The sequence below is a fragment of the Prionailurus viverrinus genome, chromosome F1 (assembly GCF_022837055.1).
Source record: "Prionailurus viverrinus isolate Anna chromosome F1, UM_Priviv_1.0, whole genome shotgun sequence".
NCBI classification, from domain to species: Eukaryota; Metazoa; Chordata; class Mammalia; order Carnivora; family Felidae; genus Prionailurus; species Prionailurus viverrinus.
Window position 1 is genome coordinate 37,252,118 of NC_062577.1, and position 20,179 is coordinate 37,272,296.

The following is a 20,179-nucleotide window of genomic DNA, read 5'->3' on the forward strand; positions in this document are numbered from 1 at the left end:
CTTTGATTTTGTCTGTTTCCTAAAATGCTGTTTCAGTTCATTTGTTTCACAATGTGCTACAGTTCCAAACTTAAAAAAATTAGTTTTGTGTAGTTAGCAAAATGATAGATATTTTTGAAGTCGTCTTTTAAGCATGTTTAGTTCTTTAAGACTTGTTTTTGAAAGTGACCTATTTTATATTACTCAATATGCAGTTTTGCCTTCTTTTGGGGGGGTGGGAAAATCTGTTTTTGTCATATTTTTGAAATATTCTTTGGCTTGCTGTGGATCTTTTCCCTTTTTCTTGTGTCGGGATCTTTTTAAACTCTTTTTTTTTTAAACTTTATTATTGATTTTAAGAGAGAGAGAGAGTGAGCACACATGTGCATGAGTGGGGGAGGGCAGAGAGCGAGGGGGAGAGAGGGAATTCCAAGCAGGCTCTGCAACATCAGTGCAGAGCTTGTTGTGGGGCTCGAGCTCATGAATTGTGAGATCATGACCTGAGCTGAAGTTGGATGCTTAACCAACTGAGCCACCCAGGCACCCTGCCTTGGGATCTTTTTAAAACTTACACCTTCATAACTTGGGTTTGTGGGTATGCCATAATAAAATGGAAGTAGCCCCTAGCTGCACGTCTTCTACCTTCTAGCCTTGTGATGTTGGCCAACCATTGTTATTTAAAAGAAAAAAAAAAAAAAAAATATATATATATATATATATATATATATATATATTTTGTGAGAGAGAGCTAGTGGCGGAGGGGCAGAGAGACAGAGGGAGACAGAGGATCTTAAAGCGGGCTCTTGATGGACAGCAGAGAGCCCATTGTGGGGCTTGAATTCATGAACCTCGAGTTCTTGACCTGAGCTGAAGTCTGACCCTTAACTGATTGAGCCACCCAGGTGCCCAACCATTGTTACTTTTTAAGCTATTTAGCTAGATGGCTTAGAGCTAGGACTGCATTTATCAGCTGTGTGCCCTTGGCAAGATAACCTTTCTTGGGTTCCTTATCTACAAAATAGGGGTAAGAGAATTGTTAATATTGAATGACAGAAGGCATGTTTAGGACAGTGTCTTGACACACAAAGGTCCTTAGTGTTACTATATTCTAAATATATATCTGCATATGGTCTGATTTGCCGCTTTCACCAAGTTGTTAGAAAGATTAGTAAAAGCAATAGATGAATGTTAGGTAGATGTACAGGTATGGTAGAGAAATTTGTAATCCTGATGATGTTAGTAGTCACTTTTCTTTGCACACCTAATGTTTAGATACCAAGTCACCTATATAAGTCGTTTTCTTTATTGTTACAGTAAATAAAAATCTACTAGGCCTACATTTTATAATAATTACCTTAAATAAATTCTCTTTTAGAGTTGTACTACTAAATAGCTTCTTTTTAGTTCCTATGATACTAAATTTAATTTACCAGTACTGTATTCTGTAGTTTATACTGGGCTTATGTATCATGCTGAGGCAGCTATTAAGGCTGGCTCACTACTGGTTAATGTGGCTGTGAAGGAAGAAGTGTTTTCAATTATTAAATGAGGATGATATTTTTAGATGTCACCAAAATCCCAAATTGATACATCTACTCTTGACCTCTTTCCAGAGTCCTATATCCCCAGCTGCTTTTTGGATATTTTTGCTGTCATTTCTAATCAGCATGTCTAAAACCGAGTTTATGATCTTGCTTCCAGAATTAGTGCTTCCTGATTTTCTTTTTTCTATTAATGATACCACTGTTTCCCAGGTAACCCAGGCCTAATGGTTTTTGCCATCTTCACCCCCTCCCTTTGCTTTATTCCTGAGTCCTTTTTGGGTTTGTTTTATAAGCAGTTTAAAAAAAAAATTTTTTTTTAACATTTATTTATTTTTGAGAGAGAGTGAGAAAGAGCCGAGAAGGAGCAGAGAGAGAGGGAGACACAGAATCTGAAGCAGGCTCCAGGCTATGAGCTGTCAGCACAGAGCCTGATGTGGTGCTCGAACCCAAGAACCATGAGCTGAGATCATGATGTGAGCCGAAGTCTGGTGCTCAACTGACTGAGCCACCCAGGCGCACCCCTAAGCAGTCTTTCATGTCTTTTATTCTTGTCTTCTTTTCCTTATTTATGTCTGATATTTACCTCCATCAGTATTGAAGACCAGATTATTTGTCCCCAAACATCATATCACTCTTCTTTAAAACTAAAAGTAATTCCTTGTTAGCTATTAAATAAATGTTTGGCTATTATATATGTGTTTAAAAGAGATACTACTTTTGTCTTATCTGAACCTCCCATCACAGCTTTCCTGCTCCTACATGAATGCCTTTCTCCACCCAAATTGTTCAGTTTGGTATCTCTTCACATCCTTTCTTTCTTTCTTCCTTCCTTCCTTCCTTCCTTCCTTCCTTCCTTCCTTCCACTCTCTCCTTGCTCTTCCCTTTGTTTAGATAGACTTTTGTTTTTTGACTAAGCAAATTCTGCCTATTTTTCCTATCCTATTTCTTTAAGATGAAGTCAAGTCAGCCCAGTATGATGCTTCCTGCTTTGAACTTTAAGCACTTAATTGTTCATTTGGAACAATTGTTCATTTAGCACTTAGTTTCTTTCAGTTGGTGCTCAATCATTCATTGTTTCTGAATTGCTTAACTTTATTTGTCTGTCTAGTCTTTTTGTACATTATTGGCTTCTTGAAGGTACGGATTATTTCTAATTCCTTGGGTTTCCTCAGAACCATGCTGGTATATAAAATGAACATGCAATCATTACTATAATATTTGATGAAAATATTTTTCTTCTTCTTTTCTTTATTTTAGAGAGAGAGAGAGTATGAGCAGGGTAGAGGGGCAGAGGGGAAGGGAGGGAGAGAGGGAGGGAGGGAGGGAGGGAGGGAGAATCTCAAGCAGGCTCCATGCTCAGTGTGGAGCCCAATGAGGGGCTCAATCCCATGACCCTGGTATTATGACCTGAGTTGAAACCAAGAGTCATATGCTCTACTGATTGAGCCACTCAGGCACCCTATGATGAAAATATTTTTCTTAATAATAGGAACTCTTCAAAAACTTTAGGATGAAAATTGCTAAGAAGTATACTAATACTTTGTGAATACATTTTAAAAATGTTCACTTTGATTAGTACTATGGCTTATTTTGAGCTTATATTAAAGCTGCCTATTCAGAAGACTCCTAAAATCAGTGATGGGGGATGGTTGGCCTCAAAACCTCACTTTTCAAAGAGAAGGCAGGCAAGGAAATGGCTAAGTGTCATGCCAGACTAGCCAGAGCTATCAGGTTCTATGATTGTAGCTCCATGTTAACTTTTAACTTAGATGCCTGCCTTTACTTTTGGAAGACAAACCTCATTCTTGTGTTGGCTTTGATTAAGAGCACAGCTCACAGGTAAGGAGTGGGAAGAGGAAGGCAAGATACCTTGTTAAACAGTAAGAAGTGCTTTGTTTGTCTTGCTTTTTTAGTGATCTGGCTGCCATCAGATGCAAAAGCAGCTCCTGAGGTTGATTTAGAAGTAGATGTTGGGAGAGTGGGACTTGACAGTCTTCAAGGGAAATGGCTAGCAGAAAAGAAACTCAGACGAATTTGGTTTCCTTCTCATGTCCCATTTGTAGACTCTCCTTTCTGTGTCTCTACTGAATGTGTTAGTTGGGTGTCTAGGAGGGATTTTTGGGGTAAGGCGGAGAGAGCAGTGATTTACTAAGTTAAGGGATTTAAAAAAAAAAAAGTTTGTTTATTTTTGAGAGTCGGGCAGGGGGGTGGGGGAAGGGCAAAGAGAAGGGAGAGAGAATCCCAAGCAGACTCCACACTGCCTGCCAGTGCAGAAGCTGTCGTGGGGCTCGAATTTGTGAACTGTGAGATCATGACCTGAGCTGAAGTCCAGAGTTGGACACTTAACTGACTGAGTCACCTAGGTGCCTCTAGGTTAAGGGATTTAAAAAAAAGTTTTTTTTTTAACGTTTAAAAATTTATTTTTGAGAGAGAAGGAGACAGCATGAGCCAGGGATGGGCAGAGAGAGGGAGACACAGAATCTGAAGCAGCTACAGTCTCTGAGCTGTTAGCACAGAGCCCAATGCAGGGCTCAAACCCACAAGCTATGAGATCATGACCTGAGTCGAAGTTGGACGCTTGACCAACTGAGCCACTCAGGCACCCTTAGTTTAAGGTATTTTTGAGAGTAGTTCTCCCTTAAACTATAGCTGTAACTGCCCCTCAATAGATTCATCAGGCTAAGCAAGAAGGGTGAGAGACCAGAGAGCCTGAGATAGAGGGAGAGAATAAGTTAGGCAGCTTCTGCTTTGCAAGTGATTAGCTATACAACTTCAGTTAAGTGATTTTATGCTGTCAGTTGGCAAGGCCTAGCTTCCCCTGTAATAGCCGTTAGAGTGCGTTTTCTGGTTGACTGCTTGTATGTGAGAGTATTCGCTGAAATTAGTTTTTAGGAATCTTTTATCATGGATTTGAGTGTGCATGTGGGAATACTTTCCCCAGAGTCATTAGACTTAGAAAACTTTTTCTTTGCTTTGTAATCTTGTTTTAGAGTATACTCGGAACAATATTTTCTGTAAAGCAAATTTCTCTTTTCCATTCCAGATTAGCTGCCAAGCTCTAATAAATTACCTTTTCAGTTAAAGGGTATTGTTATTTTTGGAAGGAATCTTCTGTGACATAATAATTATTAAATTGTGTTTCTTTATAAACATATTGTAAGAATTTCCCCCCCTCCCCTTAATCTTTATAGAAAATGTGCCAGAGGAACTTCGAGAACCATTTTACACAGATCAGTATGACCAGGAACACATCAAACCACCCGTGGTTAATTTACTTCTTTCGGCTGAACTATACTGTCGTGCTGGGAGTCTCATTCTCAAGAGTGATGCTGCGAAACCCCTTCTGGGCCATGATGCTGTAATCCAGGCTTTAGCGCAGAAAGGTCTTTATGTAACTGACCAAGAAAAACTGGTAACTGAACGAGATCTGCACAAGAAACCCATACAGATGGTGAGTCTTTGTATACCCAAGGTTACTTAGTTTGAAGTGTATACTTTTGAGTGTGAATTGTATTGTAAAATGGAGGAAATTATATTTTGAGATTGGATTGTCCTCTCTGCCTAGAGTTTAAAAACTTAACATTTTCTTATAAACCTCGTTTCCAAATGAAGGAAGATTTTAATAAACTATTTTGGAATGTTTGGTGCCATTCTGATACCCAGGAGAAACAATTAAATTCTTTCCAGCTACTTTAAAGTGATTTTTATGTAATTTAAAAATTTAATTTTCCCATCACAGAGACTATTTAGAGGAGATAGAAAATGTATCCTTGATTTTATTCTTGTTAGGAAAGAGATGAGATTTGTGAGTGTTCATTTGCATGCTTGAATGACCTCTTGGTGAATTTCTGCATATCATATATATTTTAGTTTATTTAATGACGAGTAATACATTCTTGTGGACAACATACAGAAAGACGCTCTCTAAGCTGGCCTGGGACAAGCATGCAGGAGCTTTGTCATGAGTCTCTGGAGACAAATCAGAGTTTAGGTTCATTGTATGTTGCTTCAGTTTGGTGTGCTACTTTCGCTTAAGTTCACAAAATGCTGAGCACCATCAAGCAGGGTATTAGAAGGAAAAACACATTTGATTAAATCATGCTCTTATATGAGACTAATAGAAAGGGAGGGATATATGTAGAAGAACATATTTAGAAATATATGAAATTATGAAGTTGAAGAAGGATGAACAAAAATTAGTTTACCAAATCTAGTACTAAATGAGGTGGTGACCTACTTTCTGCCTATTTTCCTTCTTTAAAAAAAAAACAAAACTGTTTTGTTACTTAAGAGGAATAGCGAATAATGTCCTAAGAAAAATTTAGTTAATAAATTTATGGATTCATAATAGAATTATTAAGGATAACTAAGAATGTTTATTAGCTGATATGAGATTTTCAACTTGCATTGATGACTCTACATTCACCTCGTGGGTTACCCTCTGATTTTTATATTGTGCTTTGTGTCCATATCACATATGTGAATGGTTTGCCAGCACTAGGGGTGAGCAGAATTCCACTTAGTGTCCTCGCAGTACCTCACGTTTGACCTCTCCAGAATCACTGCACGGATTGGATGCTCCTGCTATGATTGTTTCCGCTTCCATTATTTCAAGGCCAAGTAGATCATTTTAAAGCACATCAATGACTTTGTGAATCTGTGTTTGCTTAGTAGCTGCCCTTTCAGACACCATTTGATCTATCAGGTAACTTAGTTGTCCTTAGGATAGATTCTGTATTTTAGGTCCTCTTTAATGAGAAAGAAACAAACTTAACATTTTCTACATTATTTTCTTAGTGCAGTTTGTGCATGTGAAGATAAAATATGAAGGTATTTGTACAATCTATTAAAAAATGAGGGGTTTGGAAGACTGCCAGTTGCATTACCATCAGGTTTATTTCACACTATATTGATCCTGGTGATAGCTATGAACACATTTAACTTTGATTGCAGGAAATAGGGTTTAAGGAATGTGACTTAAGTGATACAGAATTGCTGTTTGTCTGCTTTTAACTTCTCTCCGTGGGTTTTTAGGACACTTCATATTTGACTACGTCATCTTGACTCTTTACAGTGTCACCTTTATTGACCTGTGTTTTAGGTGTATACTTTCAGCTTTTCTCACAATTTGATTTAAAGCTTCTCCGGTGCTGTGAAATTTTGATTGATGACAGTGTAATAGTATATTACCATTTTTCTAAAATGTATGTGAGAAAACGTCTCTGAGTACTGTTAAAGACTGTTCTTTAAGAAACTGTTTTGTTTTGTTTTAGAGTGATGAGAGCAGTAAGTTTCAGTTTTCCTTCTTTGTCCTGCCTTTGGGGAAGTATAATGAAAAATGGTGTGTTTAATTGCGCTGGGTGTATTGACTGCCAGTTCTGCCCCCCACTTTCATCTCCGAATTATCTTAGTGCTTTTGGGGTCTTTTTATCGCTGTATGTTGCTTTGCAGACTTTTGTGAAAAGAGTTGCGTGGTGGTGGCAAAAGTATCAACGTAACTAGAAGGCAAGTTTGACTAAGCAGTTTTTATTAACTTTGGGTAGGTGAAGATTGAGAAAAATGCTTTTTTTTTTTTTTGAAAAATGAGAACACGTTGGAGAACATGTCTTGTTTTTTTTCTTTATCACAGTGCTTTTATAGACCTGTTTTGAGAGTATAACCTTTAAAGTGTTTTCTTCCATATTTACATCAATGGGAAAGTATTTCAGAACTGCTTTAAAGCCAGTTAATAATTATAATGTATTAAAATTCATTCAGCACATAATCATCATCTGTAGGATTGTTAGAAGGGATTGTAGTTATGATTTGCCTGTTGAATGTTATAAATATTGTAAGACACAAATGAAAAGAATATACACAGTGTTAGAATGCATACTGTTCTGAGAACTGACCTTAATGTGTGTTTGAATCAGCATTAAGTGTATGACTGAATAGTTACCAGAGGAGGAGTTGTATACACTAAAATCATAGGGGAATATCCTTCAACCAAAAGTATTGTAGCCCAAATCATGTTATCTGTCAAATTATTTGCCAAAATAAATACTGGTATTTAGGATAATGTGAAAATTGAGGGATTATAACAAATGGAGCCAAATGCTGAAAAAGACAACTTAAGAGTACAGAGAAGATTTTGAACTTTCTTCCATAGCAAAATGAATTTGCATGTGAATTGCATTCAGTCAGGTTGGGCTGGGGGATTTGATCAGTGTCATAAAATCTTAAATTCACAGAATTTTATAGCCAGAAAGAATGTTAGAAATCAGAAACCAGTATATGTATAAAACTTCCCAATGATGAGGAACATGAGTACCTGGGAACTTTGACTAAGTTCTCCAGTCCTCTTGTCAGAACTGCGAAATTAGGACGTTTAGAAGAGGATTTGGGATATGTATTTTTAAACAGGTGTTGTGGGTGATTTTTATGATCAAGAATGTATGTGAAATTTTATCTAACCCAGGGTCATTTTGTATATGTGATACTTAGAATTTAGAGAGGTTAAGTAATTTGCCTAAGGTAGAACTGTTATGTAGTAGCAAAACTAAGAATCTGCATGAACTAGAATTGTGACTTTCTAATTTACAGTGCTGTAATCTGAAGTAAGTTTGTGCAATTAAGTATCTGAAGTCATGTTTACCTAGCTGTCTAGCCTGGTTACAAATCAAACTCTTGATTGTGAATCAGTTTTCCAACCATTTTTGCATATGTGGGAAATAAGAGTTGATATTTGCAAAAGTCAATTAAATCTGTATATAGTATGTGTGGTATGAAATAATGAGATTGATTTTCGTATGACTTGCAAAATAACATTAGTCAAATCTTGTTTTGAAACAATCATTATATAAACAAAATTTATTTTGAACTGCTTTCTTTTAAATTTTTTTTAATGTTTATTTATTTTTGAGACAGAGACAGAGCATGAATGGGGGAGGGGCAGAGAGAGGGGGAGACACAGAATCCGAAGCAGGCTCCAGGCTCTGAGCCTGACTCGGGGCTTGAACCCACGAACCGTGAGATCATGACCTGAGCCGAAGTTGGACACTCAACCGACTGAGCCACCCAGGCGCCCCTGAACTGCTTTCTTTTAATGATTACCGAAAAAAGATTGAATATTTTATTTGCCTAATGGAGATTAGAGTGGGCTGTTAGGCCACTTGATAAGTAAGGCATAAAATGTTCTCTCATGAAGTGTCAGTATTGTTATAATGGATATTTTTGGATATTTAGAAAATATAAGCTAAAAAGTTGTACATTTGTGCTACTAGCCATTAAACTGCTTTATTGTAATGGGAAGGGCAGTGAAGCTGTGGTTAAAACATAGAAAGATGATAGAAATATTTTTTTACCCTAAAGAAGGATATTCCTGTATGTTAAGAGGTGTTATTTCATTTTATCACATTTTGTGGTCTGTATTCAGCTGACCATTAATGTCTCCCTTGAATGACACTGAGAAAGAAGCCTGCAGGAAAACTTCATTAGCATGAAGTAGGTGCTCTAAATGTAAGTTTAAGCAACAGGGAACTGAGAGGTGGATGTGATGACTTCTGCTAGGGAGGATCTGGGAGGGCATCTTGGGACAGAATGACTAATAGGGTTTCAGTGGGTAGGAAAAGGGATGGGGTAAGAATGGTAACTGGGTTGAAGGAGTTGTTTGACTCAAGTTTGAAGTGTGAAATTAGGTTCTGTATTGCAAGTTACAGTGTTGACTGCATGGAGACATAAAAGTGAGATGAGGCTAAAAAATAGGTTGGGGTTAGATCATGAAGAGGCTATGAGCTGAAGTTAAGGATTTTTAAATTTTCTTTTTGGTTACAAATCAGGATGTAAGTTTTCATATTTTTTTCTTTGGTTTTTGTTGATGGTGGTGGTGATGGTAGTGGTGCTTTGTTGATTTGTTTTTTCTCTGCCTATAGTAAATAAATAAAACATTGCAAAACACTGTGGAATACTTTGTGAGCTCTTATAGTGTCAACTTAGTGTAAAATATTGCAGTTTATTAATTCTCAGATCTTTCTGATTTGTTTACATCTGTCTGTATACTTGTTCACTTCTCAGACTTTCTGGTGGTTCTTTTTATTTAGTTTATTGTGTCAGGCAGTGTGATTACACTTTATATACTGATCTCACATAATTTAATTCTTAGGATAACCCTTACAGGAAAATATATTGTCTCTGTTCTACTGATGAAGAAACTGAGGCTTTGAGAACCTAAGTAAGGTCACAGAGCAATCATAGTAACCAGTGAAGGCAGTCTTCAGACCATCTCTGTTTTAACTATAAATCCTAGTTCTTAAGTACTACGTGTGTTGTGTGTGTGTGTCTGTGTGTGTGTGTGTGTGTGTGTGTATGTATTTTATTGGTTGATTGTCTTTGCCTGGGTAATGGGGAGGTAATTAGAATACGATAGTAGGAATAGGAAATAGGAAAGTAGAAAGTGGAGAGGAAGAAGGAAGTAGAAATGGTGTGCTACCAGGAAATCTGACTGGTGGTTTAAATCTTGGTTATTTGTCCATGCTTCTTTTCAAAGTAACTTACCCATTCTGTTCCTGTCTTGAAGGTTATATTAATTTCCTCTGGTAGGGAGTAACTGTAGCCTTTGACTTGTTTGACTGTTAATAGATGATGAGGCAGAGTTATGACAGAGCCTGTCTGGGTGGATATGAGTGTCTTGATTTTAAGAATGTGGAAGTTACCTAGTTACCATTATTTTTGCTGGACATACGAAAGATGTTGAGAACAGAGAAGCTGATCTCAGGAACATTGTGTTGTTCCTTTTTTCTTTGTCTTCCTTTCTGCCTTTCTCCCTTCCAACATATTGAACCTGTTTGGGAGCTATTCTTATGGATTTCCATGGTGGCATCATTTGTTGGAACCCAGTGTAATTTACTCACGTAGAGGCTTAAAAAAAAATTCCTCCTATTTAAGAAGATTAAAAATTGTGCTTTAGAGGAAGAGGATTATATAAATGTAACATTACAATAGTAGTTGAGATATTAATTTCTAGTCACCCTTGTATAATGCTTTGCAAAGTTACGAGCAGAACTTGTCTGTGAAAAATTATTTTAAATGCTCCTAGTTGTTGGTGAAGAGGGTTTTTAAAATTCACCTGTGGTGCTGGATCTCAATTTTCTCTTTCCCAAAAATCATGTACCTAATTTGGATTCCATTATTTCTAGGTAACATATTATATACACCTTAGTTACCAATTCATGTTATCTTTTGATATTTTATAACCATGTTTATTATGTTTGAATTAGTGTTTATTTGTAGTAATTTATTTAGAACTCCAGGTTTACTTTCTTGTAGGAATAACTTGATGACTGGTGTTTATTTTGCCAGATGATCTCACAAAAACCTTTTATATTCATAATAAAACTAAAGTCATTCAGGCCTTTCATTAACTTATTTAGTTTATTTATGGAGCTTCTGCTATGTACTGTGTATTATCTACTGTGATTAAAAAGAGTTTCTGTCCTCTAGGGTCTTACTTTCTACTGGGAATTATAGAAAAATAATCAAATTATAATACATATATTTTAGGAGTATAGAGGCAGCAAACTTGGTCCTACTCTTAATGCTGAGTTTTGAAGGAATTTACTAGGTAGGCACATGAAGGGCATGTTATAAGGTGGTATATATGAAAATATAACAGGATGTTAAAAGGAAATGTGAGAGCATCATGATATGCTTAGGGAAAAGCAAGGGGTTTGTTTGATTGTAGCTTTAGAAATTGGGTACGTATTAGAGAATGATGAGAAATGAGACCAGAGAGTTAGATGGGGACAGGGCATGAATGACCTTTTATGTCATGCCAAGTGTGTACTTTATCCTGGAAATGATAGGGAGCTACCAGTATAAGGTTTTAAACCAGAAGGGATACCATCAGATTTGTGTTACAGAATTTCACTCTGGTGGTATTGTGAAAGAGATAGCACTTATGAGGCTGTTAAAATAACCAGAGACCTGAACTAAAGCAGAGGCCTTTGAGATGCAGAAGACAGTTTGATTGGGAGAAGCATTTTTAAGGTAGAGAAGATTTTTGACTCATCAGAGCTGGGAAATGAAGGAAAAGAGAAGCTAGAATAGGACCAGCAGAAAGATTTTATCCTTTGTATCAACTCTAATTAATTGGTGATTAACTACTAGAAGCTGAGAAAAAATAGCTTCTTGGTTTCACTCTGTTCTGGGAGGCTAAGGGTCTAGATGTTAGTTAGCTTCTCCATCCTCTGTTGCTCCTGGTGCTTTTGAACCCTGATATTTTCATATAATGATGGTAAAAACAAACAAACAAGTAAAGGGACAACTTTGTAGTTTAGAAATCTTAAATCTCTTATTTTTGATGAGAAAGATAGAGGTGACTCTGTTTTGTCCTGTTTCTTTTTTCTTCTTAGTGACCATTGGGGGGAAAAAAAGGTTGTACATAAATGAAAGTGAGTCTTTGTATATACAGAAAATGAAATAAGATTGATATGCATTTTGTTAGAATATCTTGCTGTTTTTTTAGTTTGTTATATATTTACCATGAGGACAGATAGGAATTCATTTATTTAACAGATATTTAGTTCCTACTGTGTATACTAGGTTAGACACTGGTGAAGAAGTTGGATGATCTCTGCCCTAGGGGTTATGTGGGATTGAAAGAGCTGCAGTGTGGAACTGGGATGGGACCGAAGGTGCAGATTTGTGAGGATGGCATGAGGGATTAGCAGAACTGAGCATATTTGACAAATGTCAGTTGTTAATGCAACATGTGAGAGAAGTGGCTACAAGTTGTCTAGGTGAGGACACTAACACCCTTAAGGTACATTAACTTGCCCAAGGCCAAATAGGTGATAAAGCATGATGGTAGGATTTAAACCTTGTGTCTGCTGCCTCCAAAGCCATGTTTATAACATTTATACCACATGGCCTTTCAAAAAGTCCAGCCAGGCTAACAAGTAGGAAAACAAGTGAGATTGTATATAGAATCTAAAAAAACGAAAAGCAAAACAAAGAAGCTCATAGATACAGAGGACAGATTGGTGGTTACCAGAGGTGGCAGGTAGGGTGTAGGCAAAAGGGGCAAAGGGGATCAAAAGGTACAAATTTAGAGTTATAAAATAAGTAAGACATGGGGAAGTAATGCACAGCATGGTGTCTACAGTTAATAATACTATATTATGTATTTGAAAGTTGCTGAATTAGTAAATCTTAAAAGTTCTCACAAGAAAAAAAAATTCCACATAACTATGTATGGTGACAGTTGTTAACTGAACTTATTGTGATCATTTCACAATATACACAAATATTGAGTCATTATGTTGTACACCTCACCTGAAACTAATATACTATTATATGTCACTTAGACCTCAGGTAAAAAAGCTACTGTTTCTATGGTGCTTAATAGTTTATAATGCATTTACATTTTTGTTTTTTCTGTAACGGAAAAGATAGGGCAGTTACTATCATTTCCTTTTGACAAGTGAGGAAACTTTATGGATGGATTTGTTTAATAGATCTTTTTTAAAAAAATTTTTGTAATGTTTATTTATTTTTGAGAGACAGAGACAGCATGAGCAGGGGAAGGGCAGAGAAAGAGGGAGACACAGAATCCAAAGCAGGCTCCAGGTTCTGAGCTTTTCAGCACAGAGCCTGATGCGGGGCTTGAATTCACGAACCACGAGATCATGACCTGAGCTGAAGCCGGACACTTAACTGACTGAGCAACACAGGCACCCCTAATCGATTCTTATTTAGTTCCTTCTGAAAGAGGTATAGAAAGAGGAAGTGAACAGATCATGATCAAATAGCTAGTTAGTGACAGAGCAGAGATAGTTCCCAGGTCTTCCTGACTCCTAACCCAATACTTGTTCTACAGATAAATTGTGCTGCCATACTTTTCCTTGTCCTTGTCGATTATAATGTGCACTGATTCTGGGGAGGTCTGCAGAGAATGTCAGCATGAAGTACAATGTCATAACAGTGAGAGACTGTGCAGCAATGAAGGGGAATCCCAAGAATAGGAGTAGTAGGGGGGAAAGGAGATTGTTTTGGTCACTAAGGGGACCGTCTTAGTCTGTTCAGGCTGCTGTAACAAAAATACCACAGATTGAGTAATTTAAGAACAAACTAATTTTTCTCAGTTCTGGAGGCTCTAGAGTCCAAGATCAAGGATCAGCAGGTTGGGTTCTGGTGAAGGCCTCCTGGGTTGTAGACTGCCAGTTTCTCATTGTGTCCTCACGTGGTGGAAAGGGCAGGGATTTCTCTGGGGCCTCTTTTATATGGGTATTAATCCCATTCATGAAGGCTCTGCCCTCATGACCTAATCACCTGCCAGAGGCCTTATCGCTTAATACCATTCCCATGGGCATTAGGATCCAACTTAATAATTTGGGGAGAATACAAACATCTAGACCATAGCAGGTCCTCTTTTCTTATATAAGTGATGTATCTCATTTAGTGACCATTGGCATAAAAAGTTACATATTTTAAGAAATAGAGTGATTCACTTTGCAAAATACTGTTTTTATTTTAAAAATATTTTAGGATTCGTTTTCATAATGCTGGTTTAGAAAAATAGAAGTTACAATATCTAAGTTTTTAAAAACACGTGAAATGAAAAATATTGTAACGTTCAGTATATTTTCATTATATTTCAAGTTTTGTTCTTATATCAAATCCATTTTCTTCTTTATATATTGAAACATATTTTGTAGTTCCCCTTTTTAAATCTAGCTTTATTGACAAAAACTGCATATATTTAAGGTGCACAACTTAATGTTTTAGTATACATATTGTATATATTTATCATATTGACCCAAGTATTGTGTCAGGTTCATAAGGGCTCAATAAATGAAGTGCTAATTTCTGGCCACAAAGAATAGATGTTTTAGACGAATGGGATGGTGGACAACTTCTTAATTCTCCAGAGACCATGTGTATGCTTCTGACCCTGCTCCTGGCCATTGCTGATTTATCTAAGGGTGAAGATACCTGGTGTATGGTGGGCTGATTGGATTGTTTACTGAGAATCTCTGAAACCCTAAATGGAGAGCACATCACAGCACAGTGATAGTAGGTGGTTGGAACTACCCCGTCATACCAAGGCAGTGCCCTAGGCAGAGAAGTCTGTGAGCCCCTGCTGCTGAGTTCCTTGGAACTGCTCAGTGTCTGTCGTTCTGAGCTTAGTGGTTCAGCTCTTCTGTAGGTTCTATAAACTATTCTAGTGTCCTCTCAATAAGTCCCAATTTTTGTTTAAATTAGCATAGTTAATTCAACATTTATATTTGGTTGCTTGCTATTAGAACTGTAGCTATACGTTAAGTAAAGAAAAAGCCATTCGCTGATTTTTTTCCCCAGTTGAAGACTGACTTTAGCTATAGGGGTAAAATTGAAATTTTTTTTTTTTTTAATATTTATTTTGAGAGAGAAGGAGAGACAGAGCGTAAGCAGGGGAGGGGCAGAGAAAGAGGGAGACACAGAATATGAAGCAGGCTCCAAGCTCTGAGCTATTAGCACAGAGCCTGACGCGGGGCTTGAATTCATGAACAGTGAGATCATGACCTGAGCTGAAGTCAGATACTTAACCAACTGAGCCACCCAGTTGCCCCTAAAATTTTAGAGCCGAAAGACCCCTAGCAATCATTTGGTCTGGAGTTTTGAAATTGTTTTGGCTGTGACTCACAGAAGTACATTTTACTGCAAATGTATTTACCATAGTCTAGTTAGTTATATGTATATTACAGAAACAAAAGCATTTATACTTGTGACTTGATTTTTGTTCAGTTTAGTTGGAAAAAATATTAGTTGTGACTAACTGAATTGACTTTATGTTATGACCCATGAATGGATTATAAACCCACGTTAAAAAGCCAATTTAGGGGCACCTGGGTGGCTCAGTAGGTTGGGCGGCTGATTTCAGCTCAGGTCATGATCTCACCATTTTTGAGTTCTAGCCCCGCATGGGGCTCTGTGCTGACAGCTCAGAGCCTGGATCCTGCTTCAGATTCTGTGTCTCCCTTTCTCTTTGCCCCTCCCCTGCTTGCCGTCTGTCTGTCTCTCTCTCAAAAATAAACATTAAAAAAATTTTTTTTTTAATTAAAAAAAACCAACTCAGTAATTCCTTTATTATTCTAGAGAAGAGCAATAAATGACAGTCTTGGTATTGAAAACTAAATAACATTCCCATGTTTTTCTTAAAAATGTATCTTGGGGCTCTTGGATGGCTCAGTTGGTTGAGCATCTGACTTCGGTGCATGTCGTGATCTCACTGTTTGTGGGTTTGAGCCCCTTGTCGGGCTCTGTGCTGACAGCTTGCTCAGAGCCTGAAGCCTGCTTTTGATTGTGTCTCCCTCTGTCTCTGTCCCTACCCCACTCATGCTCTGTCTCTCTCTCTCAAAAATAAATAAATGTAAACAAAATTTTTTAATTGTATTTTAATATGCCGTTGTCAATGGCTTCTGTTTTAATGAGAGAAAATATGGGAATAGAGTTTGTATGTAGACTTGCCTTCTTAAGATTTATTTTATCTAATCTCTATGGTATACTGCTGCCAGATTAATTTTCCTGAAATGACACTTGATATCTATCTTATTTCTCAATTCAAAAACTGTAATCATTCCTTTTTTTTTTTTAATATGTTTGCCTTTTCATAGTTAGCCTCTAAAGATGATGGAAAACTTTTTAAAATATTTTTTTGTTTTTTTATTGAATTATTTATTACATAATTGATATGTAATATTAGTTTCAGTTGTGCAGCGTAATGGTTTGATATTTGTATGTATTGTGAGACAACCACAGTAAGTCTAGTTAACAGGCATTATCATACATTCTTACAAAATTTTCTTTTCCTTGTGATGAGGACTTTTAAGATTTACTCTCTTAGCGGGGCGCCTGGGTGGCTCCGTCGGTTGAACACCTGGCTTTGGCTCAGGTCATGATCTATCTCATGGTCTGTGGGTTCAAGGCCCACATCGGAATCTGTGCTGACAGCTCAGAGTCTGGAGCCTGTTTCGGATTCTGTGTCTCCCTCTCTTTCTGCCCCTCCCCAGCTCACACTCTGTCTCTCAAAAATAAATAAACAAACAAAAAAAGATTTACTCTCAGCAACTTTTAAATACACAATACAGTATTATTAACTGTAGATACTATGTTATACATTATATCCTCATAACTTAAGTCATGTAAGTTTGTACATACGTTTTGACCCCCTTCACCCATTTTGCCCACTCCCCACCCTCCACCTCTGGTAACCACCAGTCTGTTATCTATATCTGTGAGCTTGTTTTTTTGTTGTTGTTTTTTAGGTGTCACATGCAAGTAAGATCATATGATATTTGTTCTCTGATTGACTGATTTCACTTAGCGTATGCCCTCTAAATCCATCCATGTTCTCACAGTTGGCAAGATTTCATTCTTTTTTATGGTTAAATAGTGTGTGTGTGTGTGTGTGTGTGTGTGTGTGTGTGTGTGTGTTCACATTTCACATTTTCTTTATCCATTGATGGACATGTAGGTTGTTTCTGTATCTTGGTATTTACAATATTAGTTCTGTAATAAACATGGGAGTACATATATCTTTTCCAGTTAATGTTTTGATAATTCACTCTGCAATAATGAAAGTTTTATATTCTTTTTGTTTGTAATTAATGCCATCTTCGTAACTCATTCGAAATAGCAAAAGCTAAGATACTTAGGACGTTGTCTGATATTACAGACCTGCCAGCAATAATTTTTAATGTTTATTGAAGATTAATTAAACATATATTAGCTAGGACTTTTCATCTTTTGAAACAAGAAGAAAGATAAGTATATATTCGCTGTTGGTTACTAAGCTTTAGTAGATGGTACAGTAGAAGATAGTTTATATATGATACATAATTATTACTATGTAATTATACATACACATATATAATTGGAGCACAGAGATTGAGATGTTTCAGCAGGTTTGATATAGAAATGTAGATTTTTCTAATTTGCACAATTATAGTCCATTGCTATAGAGCAGTGGGTGTTCATAGCAGTTGTCTGTAGGTGTCCCTCTCCCCCCTCCCCCGTGTGTTGAACAGAGGCATCTCCCACCTCAACCCTGTGATACCAATCCATTTTTGCAGCTTGGTGGATTATAGCAGTTTAACAAATTGTTTTTAATTCATGTCAGTGATGTGGATTTAAAAAGAATAGATGATCATTAAAAAAAAAAAAAGCTTTAACAACTGTGCCATTTGGATGCTTGCTTGTGTTCAGACACCTGGATAAATGAGCTTCTGTAATAAAAAAACAATCTTTATAATACTCAGATTCCTTCCAAGTCTGTACTGTTTTGTGGCTGAAGAGGGTTACAGTGAACTATGTTACAAAGTGAGATATGTTACAAAGCTGTCCCAGAGATCTTTCTTTTCAGGAAGTTCTTCTGATAAACTTGCAGGAATGTAAGAATGCTGATTATTTTTTGCCTGAATCTGTACATTTTACTTTATGGTTAAGCTGTCAAACAAGTAAACAAAACAAGGTAACTTTAGAGAATGGTAAGGACTATGAAGAAAGTAAAAACAGGATAATGTGATCTGAGGGAATTGTATGCTATTCTCTTTAATTAGAATAGTTAGGGGCACCCTTAAATGGAATGTATTCAAGCAGAGGTCTAGATGAGGATCCGGTTAGGCAAAAATAAGGGGAAAGAGCATTGCTGACAGAAGGAACAAATTCAAAGGCCCTGAATTGATAGGTTGTCCAAAAAATAAATAAACTTCATGTCTGGGTGATAAGATTCCTAACTGAGAATTTCCTGGAGGAAACATTTTCAGGAATTGAAGTTTTAGGGTTGCATTTATTTACCATAAGCTTATATAATTTGTATAATATGAAGTACATGTTTCAGTAAGCATTTGTTGAAAATTTCTCGGCGTGGGCAATGGGATGTAGTAATGAGAAGACAGACTAAGCCCTTGCTTTCACAGAGCTGATATTTTAGTAGCAAAGACAAGCAGTAAAAAGCTAAACAAATTGCAACAATTTCAGATAGTTAAAATGCTGTGAAGAAAATAAATCCAGAAGAAGGGGCTAGAAGAAGCGGAACACGATATTTTCATAGGAGGTAGTTAGGGAAGTCCTGTCTGGAAAGTTGACATTTGAACTGAGACCTGAATACCAGAGGGAATGGGCATGTGACAGTCTGGGAAAAGAACATTCCAGGCAAAAAGGAATAGAGTAAGGTTAATGGCCTTGGTGTAGGAGTGAGTTTGGTATGTTTTAGGAACAGAAGGCCAGTGAGGTTAGTCATGAGCAAGATTGATAGGGAGAGTGGTATGAGACCTGGTTAAAGATTGTAGCCAAAGCAGGTAGAGCCCTGTAGACCACGATAAGAAGTTTGAATTTTATTCTGAGTGTACATGGAAATCATTGGAGGATTTTAAGTAGGACGATGAGTTTGATCTTGTTTACTTTTTAAAAAGTGCTTTCAGGTTGCTTTGTAGACAGTAGGTGTAGAAGGTGAGGTTGGCGGCAGCGAGAAGGCTGGGGTGAAGCGTGGGGTGAAGCGTCTGGAGAATCAGGAATTGTATTTTAGACATGTTAAGTTCTCAGTGCCTTTTGGCTGTCAGTACTTGAATATGTGAGTCTGAAGTTCAGAAGTCCTGGGTGGAGAATTAAATTTGAGAGTCATGAGCATTAGAAGTCCATGGGACTGAATGAAAGCACTTAGGAAAAGAAGGTGAATAGAGAATCATTAAAAGCCATTATAGTAATTATAGCAGAGAAGCTTCCTTTCTCAGGATTGTCAGTATTTTAATATAGTAACATTATAGTAAGACAAAATAATTTGAGAAAAGACTGGAAAGAAAAGACACGTGTGTGAGAACTTTAGTAAGTACATAGTACTATGTGCTAATATAAAATCACTATTTCTTATGTGATGAACCAGTGAGTTAACAGGTAAGAACATTCAAAAGCTTCTTCCTCCTATCATAAAGTTCTCCCAAGCATATTCTTCTGAAAAAATTAGTCTTAAGTGTTGAAAATGCAAGGAGTTGGGTGCTGTTATCTTAGTATTTGGTCAGGGAGCTGAGGAACATTCATGTTGTCCTTTGAGTAAGACTTCAGATTGCTTTATAGAGAAATACTTGAAAGAAAAGGCAGAAAAAGCAAAGCAAGGCAGAGAAAACATTTAAAATGTGTTAGCTCAGGTTTGGCTCTGGCCCCCAGTACACAATTCTGGTGCTACACTGGCCCAAGTGAAAGGGCTCTTGTCCTTAGTTATGTTGGCCTAGAACCAAGTCGTAATAAGATGTCCTTTATTTTCCTGTACAACCAAACGTTGGACTGATTACTCCAGTAGGGCAGTGGCTATCCTGCCTGTTTCAGAGGAAAAAGAACCTGAGAATAAGAGAGAGGCCTGGGCAAGGGTGCAGGGAGGGCAGGAAAAAGTAAAGAACTGTTCAGTGGTGGAAGGAGTGGGAGAACTTGAGTGAGAAGCAGAAGGAGGAACAGGCGGTGAGGACTGAAGGTGGGGAAAGGAGCTGGAGTGGGGAGAAGATAGCATCCAGGCAGGTGCTGCCTCTAGCTCTCTTGGAAAATCTCTAAAGAAGAGGGAAAGAACTTGGTTTTTCTCACAGATCTTCTTCATATCTTACTGGTCATAGAGAAGAGAGAACAAGAGAAGGACGACTGGCCTTTCCTTTACA

The 20,179-nt window shown here is 37.2% G+C and overlaps 1 protein-coding gene across 8 annotated transcripts in view; it reads left to right on the forward strand.

Moving 5' to 3' along the window:
* The window catches only part of CAMSAP2 (calmodulin regulated spectrin associated protein family member 2), a 113,123-nt gene that overhangs the window by 18,187 nt on the left and 74,757 nt on the right, over window positions 1-20,179 (forward strand). For 7 of the 8 annotated variants that reach the window (XM_047840038.1, XM_047840040.1, XM_047840039.1 and 4 more), the window contains exon 2: window positions 4,715-4,974. The exons of the other annotated variant lie outside the window; for it this stretch is intronic. In XM_047840038.1, coding sequence (XP_047695994.1) covers window positions 4,715-4,974 — 260 coding nt within the window. The remainder of the gene's footprint in view (window positions 1-4,714; window positions 4,975-20,179) is intronic. 8 annotated transcript variants of the gene reach the window in all.